The sequence below is a fragment of the Dunckerocampus dactyliophorus genome, chromosome 3 (genome assembly GCF_027744805.1).
Source record: "Dunckerocampus dactyliophorus isolate RoL2022-P2 chromosome 3, RoL_Ddac_1.1, whole genome shotgun sequence".
Classification (NCBI taxonomy): Eukaryota; Metazoa; Chordata; class Actinopteri; order Syngnathiformes; family Syngnathidae; genus Dunckerocampus; species Dunckerocampus dactyliophorus.
In genome coordinates this window covers 35,560,093-35,580,098 of record NC_072821.1, presented here as the reverse complement: position 1 = coordinate 35,580,098, position 20,006 = coordinate 35,560,093, and the positions used below count along the sequence as shown (strand labels likewise).

General features: G+C 39.8%; 3 protein-coding genes across 5 annotated transcripts; all 3 read left to right on the top strand.

Annotated features, from left to right (window-relative positions):
* Positions 1 to 2,368: 2,368 nt before the first annotated feature.
* On the top strand, positions 2,369 to 13,768 carry LOC129178230 (zinc finger protein OZF-like). 3 transcript variants are annotated; one of them, XM_054770248.1, is made up of 5 exons: positions 2,668 to 2,806; positions 3,469 to 3,709; positions 5,596 to 6,632; positions 9,065 to 9,146; positions 10,871 to 11,090. In XM_054770248.1, exons 3-5 carry the CDS (start codon positions 5,674 to 5,676, stop codon positions 10,928 to 10,930), a joined length of 1,101 nt encoding a protein of 366 aa, XP_054626223.1. In that variant the 5' UTR covers positions 2,668 to 2,806; positions 3,469 to 3,709; positions 5,596 to 5,673; the 3' UTR covers positions 10,931 to 11,090. The 3 variants fall into 3 exon arrangements, with proteins under 3 accessions (XP_054626222.1, XP_054626221.1, XP_054626223.1); XM_054770247.1 differs by lacking the exon at positions 3,469 to 3,709 and having other exon boundaries at positions 2,369 to 2,806; XM_054770246.1 differs by lacking the exons at positions 3,469 to 3,709; positions 5,596 to 6,632 and having other exon boundaries at positions 2,377 to 2,806; positions 10,871 to 13,768.
* Positions 13,769 to 14,134: 366 nt separating this feature from the next.
* On the top strand, positions 14,135 to 16,674 carry LOC129178290 (gastrula zinc finger protein XlCGF17.1-like). The gene is made up of 2 exons (XM_054770361.1): positions 14,135 to 14,606; positions 15,739 to 16,674. Exons 1-2 carry the CDS (start codon positions 14,420 to 14,422, stop codon positions 16,569 to 16,571), a joined length of 1,020 nt encoding a protein of 339 aa, XP_054626336.1. The 5' UTR covers positions 14,135 to 14,419; the 3' UTR covers positions 16,572 to 16,674.
* A 227-nt stretch (positions 16,675 to 16,901) lies between these two features.
* LOC129178272 (zinc finger and SCAN domain-containing protein 2-like) lies at positions 16,902 to 19,691 on the top strand. Its single transcript, XM_054770333.1, has 2 exons — positions 16,902 to 17,420; positions 18,418 to 19,691. The coding sequence occupies exons 1-2, from the start codon at positions 17,225 to 17,227 to the stop codon at positions 19,374 to 19,376; spliced, it is 1,155 nt and encodes a 384-aa protein (XP_054626308.1). The 5' UTR covers positions 16,902 to 17,224; the 3' UTR covers positions 19,377 to 19,691.
* The last annotated feature ends 315 nt before the right edge of the window (positions 19,692 to 20,006 follow it).

Genomic DNA, 20,006 nt, shown 5'->3' with positions numbered 1-20,006 from the left:
TTATGCATTTACTCTGTAATCAAATACAAGCGGTCGCAAAAGGCAATACTTCAGCCCTCTTGCCAAAGACATAGCGGGCACCTCCACAAGTCAGGGGAGTGTGCATTACCACTGTTGTGAAAGGCGAGGCGTGGAAATATGCAGCCCAGACTTTGACTACAGCGGGAGTCATGGCTAGCGAAGATGGGTTGGAGACACTTTTTAGTTGTTTCTCGTTGAAATAGGTAAACCAGGTGTGTCTAAATTGCAGCCTGGGGGCTATTTGTAGATCATTTTTACAGGCCGGTGGTATATTGTAGAACCAAAATAAACAAAAAAACGCAGCAATAATTGAATAATACAGCAAAAAGGAATAATCTCATGAGAAAAAGCAGAACTGTTGACACTAATAACAACACATATTTGTCTTTAAATATATGTATAACTTGTTTTTTTAAAGCCTTTTTAAAAAAGGACAAAAACAGGCGTCAGTAATGGTCATTATTACAAATAAGGCCATGAACTGGAGGCATTATGGTATTACATGCAGCTAGAGCTGAAGATAGAACAGGGGTGTATGTCCGGGGTGGCTATTTGTGGTATTGGCCTGCGGCACATTTTAGAAATAAAATAACTGAATAATAAAGCAGAAAGGCACAATTATAAATAGAAAAAACTGAAATGCTGACACTAATAATAGCACAATGCGTTGTCTTTGCATTTTAAGAAAAAAGTCATAAATATATTTTTTAAATATTAAATAGACAAATGTTACTTAAACCAAAAATATATAATTATTTTTAATTTGTGTATATATATTAATAAATATAGTCAAATAAAATTATTCCCTATTGATTTTTCAATATGCGGCCCTCGGTGGAATTAATGTGGACCACTGATCTAAAAAAAAGACTGAATCGAGCTTCTATTGTTTTATTTTTGAAGCCAATGGAAATTTGCGGCGGCCATCTTGGTGAGACCACTTTGCTGCGAGACAACAGTATGGCAACGCACTGGTAAAACTTCGATTGATCGTATAGCCACCAAAATCAACTGCTAAAGGTTATAACTACTCAGATTTATACGCTTTTGTGTCATTTATCAAGCTAGTAAGATGTATTTTAGCTTCGAGACGGACGAAAAATTGGCTGTGTGGCCGCCTGCAAACATTGTTTACGTACGGAATTTAAAGTCTATCTTTGTCTAATTATTTTCCTACGGTAAACCATTATTTTTTTTTTATCTCAGGATAAGGTTAAGGCAGGAAGATAGCAGAAATTTTGTCACATGTCTTCTACCTTTGCGTGAATCATGTGTGGTATCAGAATTAATGTAACTTGGTAGTTGTGGTAGCTTTTAAAAAAGCTGTTTTTTGGTACAAAAAGACATTAGATAAGTGCAAATACTCAAAGCCTACTGTAAAAAACTGCATAGAAATAATTTTATCATTGATTGCTAGGCTAGGCACCAAAAAAAGGCCTAGTTGTTACAGGAAGGTGTAACTAGAAAATTCTTGCAAAACCACCCATCAAAGTTCATACTTTAACTTTTGATTTCATTTCGAGAACTTTTCAAAGCAAAGCCGTTCAAGTAGTGGCACATATATCAGGTCAAAAAAAGGTGCCAAGTAAAAGTACTTACGAGTGGAAGGTTCTTGGGAAGTGCTTTTTAAGTTGTCTTTCCTCATCCTCGCTTCCTTCACTGGCACTCCTGATGTTTTTGATGATTTTTCACTAATTCTGCGTTCGTATACCAGCACAATCACAAAGCTGTGGCGCGTAAGGTGGTCTCACCAAGATGGCGGCGATCGAAAAAATCTGGCTTCAAATTTTGGCGCGTGAAAACAATAGGTTGCTCGATCCAGTCTTTTTTTTAGATCAGTGATGTGGACGCCCCTGAGAAAGATTTGACAATCCCTGCTGTTTAGTAACTTCCGGGCTCATTTAAATAGTCCCGCCCACATGCAGTTTCTCCACCCAGCACTGGGTGAACCTGGCCAGAGAGCCGCCATTAGGGGTGGGCGATAGAGCAAATCGATCCGACTTCACGTGAATTTAGTGCCAGTATCGCCTATACCAATACTGATGCCGATTCATTTCACTCGATTTTTTTAAGATAATGATATTTTGCATTGACTTTGTTAATCATGATTATAATAAACAGTTTTAACCCCCCAAAATATTTTGTTTATGAGCAATTTAACAATCCATAAACACGACACCATAAGATAATGTAATAATAACAACATAATACATGATTTTCAATAGTGCAAAACAAGTAAAACAAAAACTATTTTGGACATCTGTCCTCGAACGTATTCGCTGACTAAACAATATATAGATTTTACAATATCAACAACAAAATACAGATATTTATGACAATAATCATAATCAACAGAAAAGAAAAAAATCGATTTTATACAACTCTGATACTGATATTACCCATCGTGTCGATTAAATTGACATTTGGATCGATCCGCCCACCCCCTATCCGCCATTTTCTTCAGTTGCCAGAGACGGCGGGACTCCTCCGAACCACGACCATGACCAAGCCCAAACCAAAGCAGAACTGCAGTGTTGTTGGCTGCACAGACCGGCACAGATCCTTACACCGAGTCCCAAACACAAAGGATATCAGAGCAAAGTGGATTCACTTTATTTACGACGGAAACGTCCCAGCATCTTTTGGCAAAAGTCTTTTCGTCTGTGCCAACCACTTCACGCCTGACTGCTTTAGCAACCTGGGCCAATACAACGCCGGACTGGCATTGAGACTGAATGTGAAAGATGGATCCGTACCAACTGTTCGAGCTACAGAAGAGGGAAGCGTAAGTTTCCAAAAGTCATGTTTTTGCTTGCTGTTTCTTTGCTTTGCTTTGCCTCTAAGCACAAGCTAAGGCTAACAGTTGACGTAACGAAATAAAGACGAGCCAACTCAGTGTTAAGTTATCAGGGTTACTTTCCGGGGCATGTACAATGCTGCTTTTATTTTGTTCGTTTTGACCATGGCTGTAACGTCAGATCACAATGTGTGGCTAGCCACACTGAAGACAGAACTATAGGCTGTGTCTCCATTAGCGCACTTCCGTACTTACACATTATGAGCGCATAAGTGCACTCGCACTGGGGGGGGGGGCGAATGCAGTGAGACGTCAGTACCCCGGATGTTACACTCAACAAGGTGAGTACGCAGTAGCGGACACTTACCACCCTCAATAGTGGCCATCTTGGCTACGTAGCGGAAGAGTGGTTGCAATTCACGGTTAATAAGAAAATGAGAGAAGATCTGAATGCGGATAAATATTGTGATTGTCATTTTAGGGAGTGCAAAACAAAAATATTCAATGTGGGACAGCACAAATATTAACGTGTACTGATGGAAATATTCCATTTGAGACACAGCCCATACCTGCAGTTAGCTTGCAGTTGCCTGTCTTGTTTTTCCCCTTTCCCATTGTGTGAATTATTTATTTACTTTACTTTATTGCAGTCATTAGCTGTGTCCTAATTCAGGGTCTGCGGTCTAGCCTTCGGAACACTTCCTGATTGGTTCACGTGTTCACATCCTCATGCTTCTTGCTGTAAAGTAAGAGGCATAAGAGAAGGAAAGACGGAGCAAAATGTGAACAAATGGAGCCCAAGTTGTTTTTTTTTTCATTTGCGTGTTGCTGGAAAGAGAAGAGGAAGTCATCCGTCGGCAGATTTATTTCCCGACACGGAGAAGACCAGAGGTAAACCTTTTATTATTAATCACAATAATGTTCAGTGTTTACCACAGGACTGCAATCTATTTTTGGCTGTGGGTGCTGGGAGGTGTCAAGATGAGCTCATTGTCTAATTTGCATAATTGGCCATGATGCATGTCATGTCTACAAAAGTTACATATACAGAATATTTAAAGACCAATGTTTGTGTTGTTATGAGACTTTTCAGCATCCCATGAATGCACACCGCAAAGCGTCCAGACCCTGAATTGGCACATAGCTGCGGTATTATTAGAACGTTGTATAGTGTCAGTACACTTTAGTTAGTATACTGTGTACTTAGTTCCCGACTGGGCAGTGTAGTGCTGTCCCGAATACTTGACTGTCATGGCATACTTCCTTCTAGTTCTCTCCTGTTTAACGGGGAATTGCAACCACTCGATGGAGCATCATCGCCAACATTTCGATCGTCTGTTAATATTTCCTCACACCTAGCTTTAATAATAACTAAAAATGCAGTTGTGGTTGTCTTGCACACTGGAAGGGGCGTTGCAAAGGAGGGAGAGACAGGCTTATTGGGAGGAGGAAGTCTCAATAATAAGATGGTCTTTGACTAGCAATTTAGCAATGGCGTCTGAAGCGACATCCACATGAAACTAACATCTTATACAGGTGTTGCAATCTGCGAATGAAATGCTCCTCAACTTGCTCTGTTGTTTTTTTGTTACGGCGGACTTTATGGTGCTTCTGCGAGAGGAAAGAACCAGAAATGATGTATGAAGAAAACCCAACCCAACTCACAGCTCTGTGGCCTGCGTCGACGTTGATGTAAAGTTAGAATTTTTTTTGGAGGTGCACGTTAAGCTCCAGCAGAGGGTTTTGAAGGGGGCGGAGTCAGTGGTGCTGCAGCATAATTGAGGCCTTAGACCAGGAGGGTCCAAATTGCGGCCCGCGGCACATTCTAAAAATATAGTTTAAAAAGAAATCTTTAAAAAAAAACAGCAAACATTTGAAAATCAGCAGTAATTTTACAAGAATATAGTCAAACTATTAAGAGAAAACTGTTGTAATCTTTGTTTAAAGTGTAAGTCATAATATTATGAGAAACAAACTACACAAAACAAAGTTGTAATGTTTGGAAAATTAGTTTGGGGAAAAGTTAAAATATTATGGGAATAAAGTCAAAATATATTACAAAGATTTACAAAGATGATTTATGAAGAAATTTGGAAAATAAAAAAACAACAGCAAAAATGGAGAAAAAAAAAGCAAAATAGTGAAGTTGATATTAAGATGCTTTTTCACCTATATGACGAAGCTGAGGTGCATTTTGTTCTTGAAATATGTAGAACTTCTTAGCATATGTTGCTTGACAAAGTATGAAAGTGGCAAAGTTGTATCCTTTAATTTATTTAAATTTCACTTTCCTTTTCTTTGACACAGAAGAAGGTGCCAGACGCTTAGGAGACATAATGAAGGTTAAAGTTAAAACGTTCACTTAAAACAACAAAAGTGACGTTGACTTTGGTGTAGCGACACGCAACTACGTATTATTCCTCCTCCATATTTTTCGTAACTCTTTTTCTTTTTGTATATTATTAATAATTTATAGGAGTGTGTCTTAATATGAGGACCATCTGTAAAATGATTGCACGTTATTGTCTGCTGTAGTTGGTCTTGGCACCAACATACAGTGATTGATAAAAGCCGTCTTGTAGCCGGGCCAACACAATATTCTGTACATAAATACTAAATATTGTTTCATTTCTTATCATTTATCAACTTATCAACTATTTATTTATGCACTACAGCAATGTAACTTGCTCTAGTCATGCAAAATGCAATGCAAAACATTATAAATTCAATTTGTCCATGATTTTTACTGTTATATTAATCTTGCTTTGTCTTTCCAGCTTCCACACCCAAGAAGGTACTGCAGGATCAATAATACGGTTCCATTACTGGCACTGTACTTTGATGGTCAGAGCGACATGAGGCAAGACTTTCGTCTCTCCAGGACCTCCTTCACTGCCTTGATGGACCTTCTTGGGACCCAGTGTGACCACGGCTGGGGACCTGTGATTGAGACGCTAGTGTTTTTATTCTGGTTGGCCAGCGGCACCTCCTACCGTGTTGTTGGCAGAGCTTTCGACATGCCCCGAACCAGTGTGCACCGTGCCGTCCACAGAACAAGCGGGAAAATTCGTGCTCTCCTCCCCCGGGTCGTTCGCCTTCCATCTGCGCAGGATCTGGCTCCGCTCGGTGCCGGCTTTTCCTGCTTGGCCGGGTCAGCGGCCTTCAGCAGGGTCGTTGGCAGCATCGGTGGGTGCCATGTCCGTGTGAAGCCACCCATAGAGGAAGCAGCCGGTTACCTCAACCCAAAGTTGTTCCATTCGCTCCAGTTTCAGGCAATCTGTGACCACACAGCCAAGTTCCTGGACGTGTTTATTGGCTTCCCGGGGTCAGCGCGTGACACAAAGGTGCTGAAGCACAGCCCCATCTACGCTCAGCAAAAGTACCCACCACCTGGCTTCTGCATCGTCGGGGATGGTGTCTACCCTTGCCTCCGACAACCCATCGCCCTCATGACCCCTTACAGACACCCGGTCCACAACCACCTCCAGGCCCGCTTTAACAGCCACCTCTCTAAAGCCAGATGTGTCGTGGAGAGAGCTTTTGGCATCATGGAGACAAGGTGGAGGTCTATTTTCTTAAAGGCTCTGGAGGTGGATGTCCTCTACGTCCCGGAGGTCATCGCCTGCTGCACGGTCCTGCACAACATCTGCCTGAGCAACGGGGATGTGCTTGAGCCTGCATATGCTCAGGGGGACGAAGCAGCAGTAGACAACGCAGAGGACCAGGCAGAACCAGCACTTCCGGGAACAGTCTGTGGCGCAGAGGACAGGCACAGGATGGCAATGCTGTGTTATGCACCGGACCATGACTATTTGTAAATGCTGGTTTTGCTTAGTTCCCACTTTTGCACACGTTTTGTCGTATTTTCGTATTTAATGGCATCACAAGTCTGACTCTTTGACGCTAGCATTATGTTTGGATGTAAAGTACTTTGTTGAATTTGTTTTTGTAAATAAATCTGTTAAAATGTTGGCACATACGTGGCATAATGTTACACACATAGCAGGCACAGTGGAACCTGTTTAAGGAAAGACACAGTCAAGGCAAACTGACTAGTTTGTTTGTCTGATAACATTTTTGACAAGAAACAAATCTGGAGCGTACAAAAAACGAGGTTTGTATCTGCATTTCTGAAATGAAACGCATACACCAGGGGTGTTCAAAGTTTTTCCACCAAGGGCCACATATTGAAAATCAAAGGATGCGGGGGCCACTTTTAATTTTTTTTAAACCAACCCATGTAGATATGCTGAGACTTTTTTATATTTAAAGAAAAACTGTCTGCATCTCCACGTTGTGTGATTAGTGACAAAGCTTATTATTATATTATTAACTGTTTTATAAACTTTACTTTGTTATACTTTTTTGCTGGGTTTTTTTTCAACCTCTTGTACATTTTTTTCTCCTAATATTATGACTTTGTTGTCATAATATTTTGACTTAATCTTAGCTTTTTCCCAACTTAATTTACCAAACATTTTTACCAAACGTTTTGTTTGTTTCTCATATTACGACTAGGGTCCCTGACATTATACATCAACTTTGCTTCAATATGTGATATATTGGGTGTAATTATGTTCAAAATTTTTCTATTTTTGAAAGCGAACGGTAAATTCTCAAAAATTCTTTTTATATACGAACCAGCAGCTCTTGCAGCTCAGTCTCATTTTCGGAAGTGACGTCATCGGGGTGACACCTCTCAGCTAAAGCAGAGTAACTAAATGCTTCTCGAGGTAGATTGTCGACTTGGTGCAGTATATTTTTCATCAAAATAGGCATGCCAAAAATGTTGTGTTGCTGCTGGATGTACACGGTATCCGAGTGATAGTGTAAGTTTGTTTTCTTTTCCAAAAGAAGAAGGTTTAAGATGACAATGGACGGAGCAAGTGCAGAGAACGATGGACACGTGGATGCCCACCTCGAGTTCGGTTCTTTGCAGTGATCATTTCACTGATGACATCTTCGAAGAAACACCTTTTATAAGAAGCATTTGGATTGAAAATAGGGGATAAACGCATTTTGAAAAAGGATGCTGTTCCGCTGGTACACAAAACAAGCAAGAATGACCACCGCGTCCAAGTTGCCACAGAACACAGCCATGTCTTCTTTACATGTCTTCTAAACATTATTCCACGATAGTGACAAGGCTGCGAAGCATTATACATGTTATCTGTTTGCAGGAATATGTTCACGTGGCGCACATTTATCCACATATACTGTACAATCAAAGAGGTTATAAAACCCCTTAAGCTCATGAAGGAGCCGATTTAAAATAATAATTGACGTACCATTTTGTGTTTTTTCCCCCAAAAATTAATTAATAAATCATGCACTTTTCTAGGTGAATACGGCCCATTATAAAAAAAAAATATGCATGCTGAAGCAAATTTTACATATTGTTTGCCTAAATGAAGCATTTTCAAGCATAAAAATAATGAAGTAATGTATTCGGCATTCAAAGGATGCATTCAAAGACGACCAATCTTCATCTCTATGTCTTAAGGCTTAAGTCCATGTTCTGCAAGTTCTCTATTTCATCTCCAAATGTTTCTTCCTCTTTGAAAACTGTTGACACATCACTCAAATATTGGCTATAATCACTGTAAACATCCTCTGTCTCGCACACACCCACACAGTTATAGATTATTCTGCTTCAGCTGAGTGGTGTCACCCCAATGGCGGCTGAACACATTTAAGCAAAGTTGATGAATCATGTCAGGGACCCTTTTAAGTTTTCAATTTTATGCTATTGTTTTTCCTTGTAAAATTACCTTTTTTAAAAATTTATTTATTTATTTTTAGTTTTTTTGTTTAATTGTATTTTTCGAAAGTGCCCAGGGCCAATAGAAAGACAGCTGGGGGCCATAAATAGCTTTGGACACCCCTGACATATAGTTTACGTTATGTCGCTACGTGTTGCTCCTCAGCTGAAAATGACAATCGCAATATTTACCCGTGTTGTCGTCTTCTATCCTTTTTTGTAATGGCGACTACAGGAATGTTTTCTACGACAAAGTAATCATGAATATTATGGTGATGTTTCTCGATTCGTAGAGTTATCAGTACTGTTTATGAGCTCCACTAAAGCTTCATATTCTTTATTGGGCAGTAAAGCACACTAATACAAACTATATCTTTATAGCATTAAAAAAAATGTATTGGAAACAGAAATAGTACCAACATCTTGCTGTACTGTGAAATTATAACGTAAAAACTTATTTTTTAAATCGGTATTTCTGTCTGCAGCATTTCTGTGACACAACGATCACGCACGCAGTCGGCATCCAACTCTCCATGGAAAGTGTCCAAGTTCACCAAGGAAGCACAGGTATGTTGATCTGAAGCTGTGACATCGAGACTTGCAGCCACAACAGTAGCCCGTGTTTTTATGAGCGATTTGAACTTTTTTTTTTATAAGAAATTGTTGTGAGATCATTCAAACTTACAAGAACTGCCTTTTGTTGCTGCGATCAAGTCTGATGTTTGTGTGTCAGTAACACTGGTGACACCTCGTGACCAGTGTAGAATGCTACGTATCATTGCAACGTCTTTGAATGCATCTTTTGAATGCCTAATACATTACTTCATTATTTTTATGCTTGAAAATGCTTCATTTAGGCAAAAAATATGTAAAATTTGCTACAGTGTGCATATTTTTTTTATAATGGGCCGTATTCACCCAGAAAAGTGCATGATTTATTAATTAATTTTTGGGGGAAAAACATGATCAAGTGAAGCCGCAAGGAATGACTGTAATTCGTTCCAGGTGCCCAAAAATATGAACAAAAAATACATTTTTGAAAGCTTAATTATAGTTTTATATGCAGAAAACAATGGGAAATCCATATAAATGCCGAATGAAATGGAAGGGGACACCAAGGCTTGGATTTTGGGCAATAATTTGAATGGAAAAACCGAATCCTACGAAAACCGAAATTACGCTGTGTTTACAATTTAAAGCAGAGAAAAGAAATGTGTGACTGTGCGGGGGTCAAATGTTAATCAAGCATAAAGCCGAACATTTAAGACCGTCAAAGTCAGCTTTTGGCTCTCTTAGGGTTTCTTTCAAATGTATTTTTTTTCCCATGTTCCATGTTTCCTGAGGAAAAGAAGCTGCCAAATAATTGGCTGGGGTGTCAAAACGTCATCCAGTGAGGTCCGCGCACGGAAAAATCAAAGGATGCGGCGCCCTTTCTGTTGCATTTTGTACATTAAAGACGCCAAAACCAATCAAATGTTGGTTGATATATGCTAAACTATTTGAAGGAGGCAGAAACATTGTCATTGTAGCTTTGCGTCATGGGTGACGAAGCAAAAAGGTATTAATAAGCGGTGTCATGATACACCCAACTCATGAAACGAGACGTGGCACAAGATTTTAACATTAATTTGAAATACAATGGAAAAAATGTGGCTGGAAAAACACACTTTTTCAAATTTAACCGCGTTACAAAAGAATGCAAGTGCATTTTGAAATGTTTGTCCCACAAATTTATGTTGAATTATGTTAACATTTTTTGAGAACAAATAAACCACTAATGTTAATATACTGTCGTCCCTTCCAATATCACTTACTCGCTCTATTGCATTTTTTCAGAAATTAATTAATAAATTATCACTATTTCATGGTAGACTATGGGCATTTATTAGTCAAAACATTGAAATACAAGTGATATGTAGTATTCTGGTCACTAGGCAGCAGTAATGACAAAAAACATTGAGACATTAGCTTACATTACATTACCTTAACACTGCATGAAGTCTGTCACAGTCTGTCACTCGTCTGATACCCCTAGTTATAATGTAATACTTAATACCTACACCGAGTGCTAATAAAAAAAATACCAAAAAAAAATGCCCCACCCTCCCTTGTTACACAAAACGCATCAGCAGATATGATTTCAACCCGATAATCATTCTACTTTATACAGCTTGGAAAAGATCACCGTATGAAATTTATACTCACTTGACTCATCATTGTGCACACAGTTTTGGGATAAAATAAAGTGTTTATGCTTTTAATCAATCTGTTTATCTTCTTGTGTCCTGCAGACATCCGTGAAGATTTTCCCCCTGAGCCGGAGGAGCCACAGCCCCCACACGTTAAAGTAGAAGAGGAGGAGCCACAGCCCCCTCACGTTAAAGAGGAAGAGGAGGATCACAGCATCAGTCAGGGGGGAGACTATCTTGAAGGAACGGAGGAGTTCCCAGTGATCCGTGTCATTGTGAAGGGTGAAGATGATGAAGAAGGAGTTGACGGAGACCACTGTGGAGGATCACAAGCAGAGAACCTCTTAGCTCCACTGTCAGACGGCGACGACACAGCGTCACACTCTCCTGACACCGATGACGAAGACTCCCAAGTTGATAGGACATGTCACACTGGCAACACACGCTTTAAATGCTCGCAATGTGACAAAACGTTTGTTAACAAGGGAAATCTGAAAAGACACATGACAAATCACACAGGAGAAAAACAGTTCATGTGCACAGTTTGTGGTAAAAGATTCTCTCAGAAAGTACACTTGATGACGCACACAAGAACACACAATGTGGAGAAACCTTTCACCTGCTCGGTTTGCGGTAAAGGATTCTTTCAGAAGTCACACTTGAAAGGCCATGCAAGTACACACACAGGAGAGAAACCATTTTCCTGCTCAGTCTGCAATACAAGTTTTAATTATCATTCCGTGTTGGTTCAACACATGAGAAGGCACACTGGAGAGAAACCTTTTATGTGCTCCGTCTGTGGTAGTAGATTCTCTCAGAAATCAGTTTTGATCAAACACACAAGAACACACACCGGAGAGAAACCCTTCAGCTGCTCTATTTGTGGTAAAGTGTTCTCCGTGAAAGACACGTTGATAACACACCTGAGGAGGCACACCGGAGAGAAACCTTTTGCCTGCTCAGTCTGCGGTAAAAGATTCTCTGTGCAGCAAGATTTAAAAAGCCACACAAGAACACACAGCGGAGAAAAACCTTTTCCCTGTTCGGTGTGCGGGAAAAGGTTCTCTGTCAAGGAACATTTAAAAAGCCACACAAGAATACACAGTGGAGAAAAACCTTTTCCCTGCTCAGTGTGTGGGAAAAGGTTCTCTGTCAAGGGACATTTAAAAAGACACACAAAAACGCACACGGGAGAAAACATTTTACCTGCTCAGTCTGTGGCAGAAGGTTTCCTCGAAATACAGATTGATTAGCGTGCAAAAGAAGACACACTGGTGAGAACGTGTTGAGTTGCAGTCTGTGTGCTGAAAGATTCTTTTGTAAGTACCAGCTTAACAATCACATGGGTGCTGGTGAGAGCTGCAACAGTAAATGAAGCTGCAGGACTTGAAATAAACTGTCAAGACTTAAAGTTTGGCTGTCTAACAACATCTGCACATATAAAATGTGTGGCATCATTGCCGTGTGTGGGAAAACACTATTACAATAGTGCTCAACAAATAGGTAGGACAGCTCTACTCTCTACTCCGAAGTAGTTGATGGGCATGAATTGATGAAGCCTGCTCGGACGAGAGACGTAAAACTGAACAGTCCAATTGTGATTGATTCAATGCCCTGAGAATACAATAACCTGGATGAATGAGAATATTTACAGCCATTATTACAACAGTGTTCCATCACTAGTGAAATATTGTATATATTGTATTAAACTGTTTTTTGTTTATGCAGGGTCTCAATACACTCCTGATCAAAATGTTAAGACCAGTTGAAAAATTGCTAAATGTTACATTTTCCATTGTTGGAGCCTAAGGAGGTGCTAAGTAGAGCTTCAAAATGCAAAAAAATGAGACAAAAAAAATGTTTTGAGTTTATTGCAAACAAGCATGAAAGTGAAAGCAATTCATCATCTGGTCAAAAGTTTTAAGACTGCAGCCTTTTAAAAGGCAAAAATGTGGCATGAATGCAATTTAGTGCCAGGTATTCACACTGCCATGACGTCTTGATGGCAAAGGCAAAAAAGCTTTCTTTTTTTGAACGTGGTGGGATTGTTGAGCTGCATGAGCAAGGCCTCTCGCAGCGCGCCACCATTCTCGGCCCAAATGAAGGTCGTTACTGGTGCCGAGGGCAGTCCAATATGTACGCCATCTGCCAGAGAAGGCTTTTAAGAAGAACAAACGTCTTCAAAGGCCTTGTTTGTCTCCAACGCCACAAAATTGCTTGTTTGGAATTTACAGGAGAGCACCAAACATGAGACATTGAAACGTGGAAGAAAGTTTTACTCTCCCTTGACGGTTCTGATGGCTTCCAACGTTACTGCTACGACAAGGTGATCCCACCTGAGATGTTTTCCACACGACACAGTGGAGGGGGCGCCATCATGATCCTTCAATGGAACAATGGAGTTTTAGATTGTACATGGGTGTCAAACGGCAGCTGGCTATGTGGAGATTTTGCAGGGGGCATCCCTCATGACTGAAGGCCCTCATCTGTGTAGTAATGACTGGCTTTTTCAACAGCACAATGCTGCACTTCACAAAAGTGTTCCCCTGATGTAAATCCAATGGAGAAAATTTGGGGATGGATGGGAAGCGAAGTTTACAAAAATGGATATTAGTTCCAGACAGTGGATGTCCTCCATAAAGCCATCTTCATCGCTTGGAGCAACATTCCTACTGGCCTTCTGGAAACACTGGCGTCAAGCATACCCAAACCCATTTTTCAGCTGATTAACAAAAATGGTGCAGCTACTTATTACTCATTCACTGTACTTTTGTGTCTTTTTTGAGCTTGCTTAATCATTTTTTTTTGTCTCACTCCAATTTCTTCTTTTTGCATTTTGAAGCTCTACTTAGAACCTCCTTAAGATCCAACAGTGCAAAATATACATTCTTGCAATTTTTCAACTGGTCTTAAAATTTTGACCAGGAATGTATTTCGTATTATTCTAAATGTTGAGATTGATATGATTAAAAAGTGAAACAAAAGGACTGTAGGACTACTTGCCTGTTACTTTGTTCTGGAATAAAAAAAGGGAAATTCTTAATAAAAATACAATTTAAAACTATATGTTATTTTTATTATTTGATTTTTTTTTTGCTTCAATTTAGTTATTTGTAATATTGTGAAAATATTTCATATATTTATTTTTTACTTATTTTAATATATATTTTAAGTTTTCAATTTTAAAAATTATACATATAGTTTTAATTTGTGTTTTAACACAATGATGAATGATTTCTGTGCCTCCGTGATGATTTATTAACATAACATTTTTGTTAACAAACTCGGGAAACGTATCTTAGGTTTGACCCAATAAAAGTACAGGTCCAGGTTGTAATGACGCCTCCACACCTGAAGGAGGCAGTAATACACAGGGATGACCTACCTCGCCCAGTCTGCCGGAAATCGTAAATAGGAGATCAAGGAGAAGACCGTATCATGATGGTCTGATTAAAACCGTGTTTTTGCACTAACTGTTATTATACATGTTTTATTTTTAATTTACATATTTTTGTTGTAAAGCAGAGTACACATTATTAATTCCTCACGTCAGGATAAACTTGTATCAGCGAACATTGAAGCTTCTCGTGCTAGCTTAGCTTGCTAGCTGCTAACAAAGGGACTCGGAAGTGTTGCTGCTGTCGTGTAAAAATGTGTAAAGTACAAATGCTGAGAGCGTTGGTGAATCAGCGACTAACTGCGGCTGTTGAAGAAATATTTGTAGTGTTAGAAAGAACGATAGCAGAGTACGAGGAGGAACTTTCTCGAACCAAAGAGGAGAACGAGCGACTACTGGCCGCTGTTTTCAAGAAGCCTCCGGGTGTGTCACACGGAGCAGGTTTGTTTCATTCTTACGTTATAGCTAGTAACTTCATTGAAAAAACTGTGATTGATGTGTGACAGGCGAATTAGGTGGCTATTTTTAGCCCATAAAATATATAATATACAACTGACGTACGACTTATTTTTGACGTACAATTGAGCAATATTTTAGTCATTGTCCTCCTTCATGTACATTGCACAGTTATAAGTGAAATGTCTGATTCTGTGGTCTTTTTAATATTTAATTTTACTTTACTTTATTTGTATGTATGCAGTTATGTTTTTCTTCGTTTCCTTGACAAAATGCCTTTATAAATTCCTCTAAAATGCACTTTGGGCATGCGATAAAAAAAAAATTGCTTGGTTAAATAAATAAATATAAATAAAATAAAAATGACTTAACTAAAAGTGTAAAAAAAAGACTTCATTAAAAACATTATAGAATACTTAACAATAAATCCAAATAAATGAAGCATATAAAAATTACAAATAAAAGTTACTTAAATAAATACAAATATAAATGACCTAAAAATAAATAAAAAATAAAATGACTGAAGTAAATAAATAAAAATAAAAATGATTTAAAAACATTTCAAATACTAAAAGTAAATAAAAATAAAATGTCTGAACTGTAAAAAATTAAATGACTTATAATAAATAAATAAAAACTTTAAAAAAAACGTTTAAAAAATAAAAAAACGAATAAAAATTACTTAAAAGTGTGAAAAAAAATGAAAATGACTTAAAGCATAAGAAATAATAAAATAAATACATGAAAATGACTTAAATAAAAGTGACTGAAATAAAACCATAGAACAATACTGTAAAAAATTTAAATGACTTAAATAAAAGTAGGCCGCGACTTAATGACCAATGTATAATGTGGTTCCCTGGTTCAGAACATTTGAGAACACCTGCTATTGAGAAAGCAAAATCATTTGAAATCATGGTGGTATTGGAAACAGGGTGCAAAGGGACATTTCCCTGTGTGAGACAAAATAAAGACCTACTTTTTCCACATCATTACAAAACATTTCAAACAACTGGAAGATGTCTAGTTTGTGACATCGTCTGAATGTGCTCTAGTTTCATATCTCGCATCAAAAATTCTGACACCACAATCAATTGCGTCTTCTTGTGTCCCTCAGACATCCAGCACATTAAAGAGGAAGAGAAGATCGAAGGGCTGGAGGAGGCTGAGGACACCAAGGTGCCATCCATTCATGTCATTGTGAAGAGCGAAGATGATGAAGACGAAGGTGAAAGTGAGGAGAATACAGAGGTGGAGCCCCCGAGCAGCAGCTCAACTCAACACATGACAACAGAAGCTGATGGAGACCACTTTGGAGTATCACAAGCAGACAACCTCTTTGCTCCGCTATCAGATAGTGACGACACAACGTCACGCTCTTCTGACACTGATGATGAAGACCCTAAAGCTGCAACGACATGTCACACTGGCAGCTCACGCTTCAAGTGCTCTCAGTGTGACAAAACCTTTAATGACCGTAGCAATCGGAAAAGACACATGAGATGTCACACGGGAGAGAAACCATTCCTGTGCTCAGTTTGTGGTCGGCAGTTCTCACAGAAGGTACATTTGACGACACACACGAGAACACACACCGGAGAAAAACCTTTTTCCTGTTCTGTGTGTGCTCTGCGTTTTGTGCGCAATCAACATTTGAAAATACACATGAGAACGCACACTGGAGAAAAACCTTTCACCTGCTCAGTCTGCGGTGCAGGTTTTCTACGAAAACAAGATTTGAAAAAACACATGAGCTCGCACACCGGAAAGAAACCTTTTCTTTGCTCAAGCTGCAACAAAAGCTTTTGTGACCGAACAACGCTTGTAAAGCACATGAGAACACACGCTGGTGAGGAAGTGTTGAGTTGCAGTGTGTGTGGTGAAATATTCTCTCACACGTACCAACTCAACAGTCATAAGTGTGATGGTGAGAGTAGCAGCAGTAAATGAAGCCGTCTAACACCACATATACAGTAACATGTGTGACGTGTGTGTAACACAATCTTGTTAATTTGCTTCTATCATTTAAATGAAATAAAAAATTTAAAAACTGGTAGTGTCGTCGGTCATTTTTAATTTGGCAAAATGCAAACTTCAGCCAAGAAGAGAGGCCGAAAAGCCGCTCTGTTGTTAGCCCTTCGCCTGGTTAGCAAGCCAGTCTGTTAGCGTTTAGCATCCTTTTCCGCTCAGCTGGTCTGCTTTCCTGCTCTTGTCCGTTTTCCTCTGTCTCTCTTCCACAGCTGTTAGTTTTGTTCTATTTCACCACACACTGTATACTGTAGGTCAAGGGTGTAATGACACCTCCACACCCGAGGGAGGCAGTAACGCAGTAGACTTCTAGCTGTGTTCCCGGAAGTAGTAAACAAAGAAAGGAAAACGTAAGCGACCAGCGTAGTCTTCATAAATCTGCGTTAATTCCTTAATTTCTACGTTTGTACTCTGTGTCTGTCGTATAACAGACAATATATTCATTATTCGTGTCAGGATAATCCCGCCCCGGTGAACTTTAAAGCTTCTCGGGCTAGATTTAGCTAGCTAGCCGCTAACAAAAGAGACGCGGAAGTTATCAACAACAACAGTTAAGTGTTGTTGTCGTCTGGAAAATGTGTAAAGTACAAATGCTGAGAGCGCTGGTGAACCAGCGACTATCTGCGGCCGTTGAAGAAATATTTGTGGTATTGGAAAGAACGATAGCAGAGTACGAGGAGGAACTTTCTCGAACAAAAGAGGAGAACGAGCGACAACGTCAACTACTGGACGCTGTTTTCAAGAAGCGCCGAGATGTGCCACACGGAGCAGGTTTGTTTACTTCTTACTCTCACGTGTCATTAATACTAGTCCGAAAACAAGTTTCTCTCAATGTTCATTTATGTTTATGTATAAATATGTATCAGTAGAAGTGAGGGGAAAGATTTACAGGACGGTAGTGAGACCAGCCCTGACGTGTGATGTGGAAGTGGCCCAACAGACTGGGAGCAGCACTGAAGATACGTACAGAGATTGACGAGGATGGACAGGATTAGAAACGAGCAGAACAGAGGAGACAAGGTCAGAGAGATCACATGGTTTGGTCATTTGAGAAGGCGGGATTGTGTTGATATTGGTAGAAGGATGCCGGAGATGGGGCTGCCATGGAGGACAAGAAGGGTATCACCAAAAAAGAGGTTTCTAGATGTGGTTAGAGGTGACACGCAGGTGGTAGGAGTGTAGGGGAAATGTGTCTGTTCAATACAGTTGAAAAGCAAGACTTTTAAGAAATGCTGCAAACTTTTGACAGACAGTACGGCTAGCCTGTGAGAAAGTACATCTCACAAACGCAAATTCCGCAACTTTACAGAGTGAAAGATGACATATTAAAGCACATGTTGCGTGATGATAGATTAAGAGGAGGTTTCTAGGTGTGTAGGTTGCTGTATTGTTTTGTGACTTGGTTCAATAAAAAACACTGCAGGGTTTCCCCTAGGATTTTTTTGAAGCTGTGGTGGTGGGCTGCATGGGAGGGTGGACTGCCGCCGCTGTGTTGTGCCACTGCTGCGTCTGCAACTTTTTTAAATGACTTATTTATTTCTTAACGTATTTATTTTAAACCCTGCGCTGCATGCAGGGTTTTCCAGCAACCACAAAACAGCTGCACATCGCACAAAACAGAAAACAGAAAACCAAACTAAGAAGAGGAAACGATCGTCTGTTGTTAGTGAAATAATAACAAGATGCACGATGACGACCTTTTGAGTGTCTGCATTTTAAAATTAACTAGTTGTCAAAATAAATTGTTGGATGTTTTGGTGTCTTACAGTCGTTGAAGAAGATCTTCCCCCCGAGCAGCAGCAATGGAGCTCCAGGATGGAGCAGGACGGGCCCCAGCCCTCAAACATTAAAGAGGAAGAGGAGGACGCTGATATCTCCAAGTTGCCAATGGTTTGTGTCATTGTGAAGAGTGAAGATGATGAAGACAAAGGTGAAAGTGAGGAGAAGAGAGAGGTGGAGCCTCCAAGCAGCAGCTCAACTCAACACATGACAACAGAAGCTGATGGAGACCACTGTGGAGGATCACAAGCAGACAACCTCTTAGCTCCACTATCAGATAGTGACGACACAACGTCACACTCTCCTGACACTGATGATGAAGACTCTAAAGCTGATATGACATGTCACACTGACAACACACACGTTAAATGCTCTGATTGTGGGAAAGCTTTAGGTGACCCCAACATGAAATGTCACACTGGAGAAAAACCCTTCATGTGCTTAGTTTGTGGTAAAGGATTCTCTCGGAATGAACATTTGATAACACACACGAGAACGCACACAGGAGAAAAACCTTTCATTTGCTCGGTTTGTGGCCAAAGGTTCTCTCAAAAGGGCAGCTTGAGGAAACACACAAGAACGCACACTGGAGAGAAACCATTTTCCTGCTCAGTCTGCAACGCAAGTTTCAGTGACCGTTCAGCGTTGGTGAGGCACATGAGGCGGCACACCGGAGAGAAACCATTTTCCTGCTCGATTTGCAACACTAATTTTAGTCACCGGTCCGCTTTGGTGGCCCACATGAGAGCACACACTGGTGAAAAACCATTTCCATGCTCAGTTTGTGGTAAAAGATTCTCTGTAAAGACACAGTTGACAAGGCACATGAAAATACATACAGGTGAGAAAGTGTACAGTTGCCGTGTGTGTGATGAAAGATTCTCTTACAATTACCAGCTCAACAAACATCAGTGCACCGCTGAGAACAGCCCAAAACAGCAAAACTGAGAAGACGTTTGAGAGTTGTTGGCGTACCTCAGACAGTGAGACTGTACATTATTTGTGAACATAATTGCTCTTTTTCTGGAATTTCAACAACCATGTAAGTATTCTGTGTATTGCATAATTGTTTTTTTAAATGCATATTCAGAATTGTATGTGATAGTTGCAATTTTGTACCTCTGATTCTATTGTGTGTTTGCACATTTGCGCTTGTTTACTTGCACTGTTTTGCTGTTATAGCGACAGCATACTATTTTCTGCTGTGATGTCCCCTACTTTCATTGCATCATATATTGTTCTTCTCACCCGAAATAAAACGCCTCAAACTCTCGTAGTAATTGTCTTTCACAATGAATAAAATATAATTTTTATTTATATATTTAAGGATGTGGTCTAGTGGTCTAGTGGTTAGCATGTTGGCCAACACAGGAACAGCCTGGAGATCGGGAAGACCTGGGTTTGATTCTCCCTTGGGCATTTCTGTGTGGAGTTTGCATGTTCTCCCCGTGTGCTGGTGGGTTTTCTCCAGGTACTCCGGCTTCCTCCCACATTCCCAAAAACATGCAGGTGAGGTTAATTGGCGACTCTAAATTGTCCATAGGTATGAATGTGAGTGTGAATGGTTGTTTGTCTATA

Coding starts and splice junctions, on each gene's coding strand:
- LOC129178230 (XM_054770246.1), top strand. CDS start 2,522: ATGACCAAGCCCAAACCAAAGCAGAACTGCAGTGTTGTTGGCTGCACA. Junction 2,807..9,064: donor GAGCTACAGAAGAGGGAAGC/GTAAGTTTCCAA, acceptor TTCTGTCTGCAG/CATTTCTGTGACACAACGAT. Junction 9,147..10,870: donor AGTTCACCAAGGAAGCACAG/GTATGTTGATCT, acceptor TGTGTCCTGCAG/ACATCCGTGAAGATTTTCCC.
- LOC129178290 (XM_054770361.1), top strand. CDS start 14,420: ATGTGTAAAGTACAAATGCTGAGAGCGTTGGTGAATCAGCGACTAACT. Junction 14,607..15,738: donor GGGTGTGTCACACGGAGCAG/GTTTGTTTCATT, acceptor TGTGTCCCTCAG/ACATCCAGCACATTAAAGAG.
- LOC129178272 (XM_054770333.1), top strand. CDS start 17,225: ATGTGTAAAGTACAAATGCTGAGAGCGCTGGTGAACCAGCGACTATCT. Junction 17,421..18,417: donor AGATGTGCCACACGGAGCAG/GTTTGTTTACTT, acceptor GGTGTCTTACAG/TCGTTGAAGAAGATCTTCCC.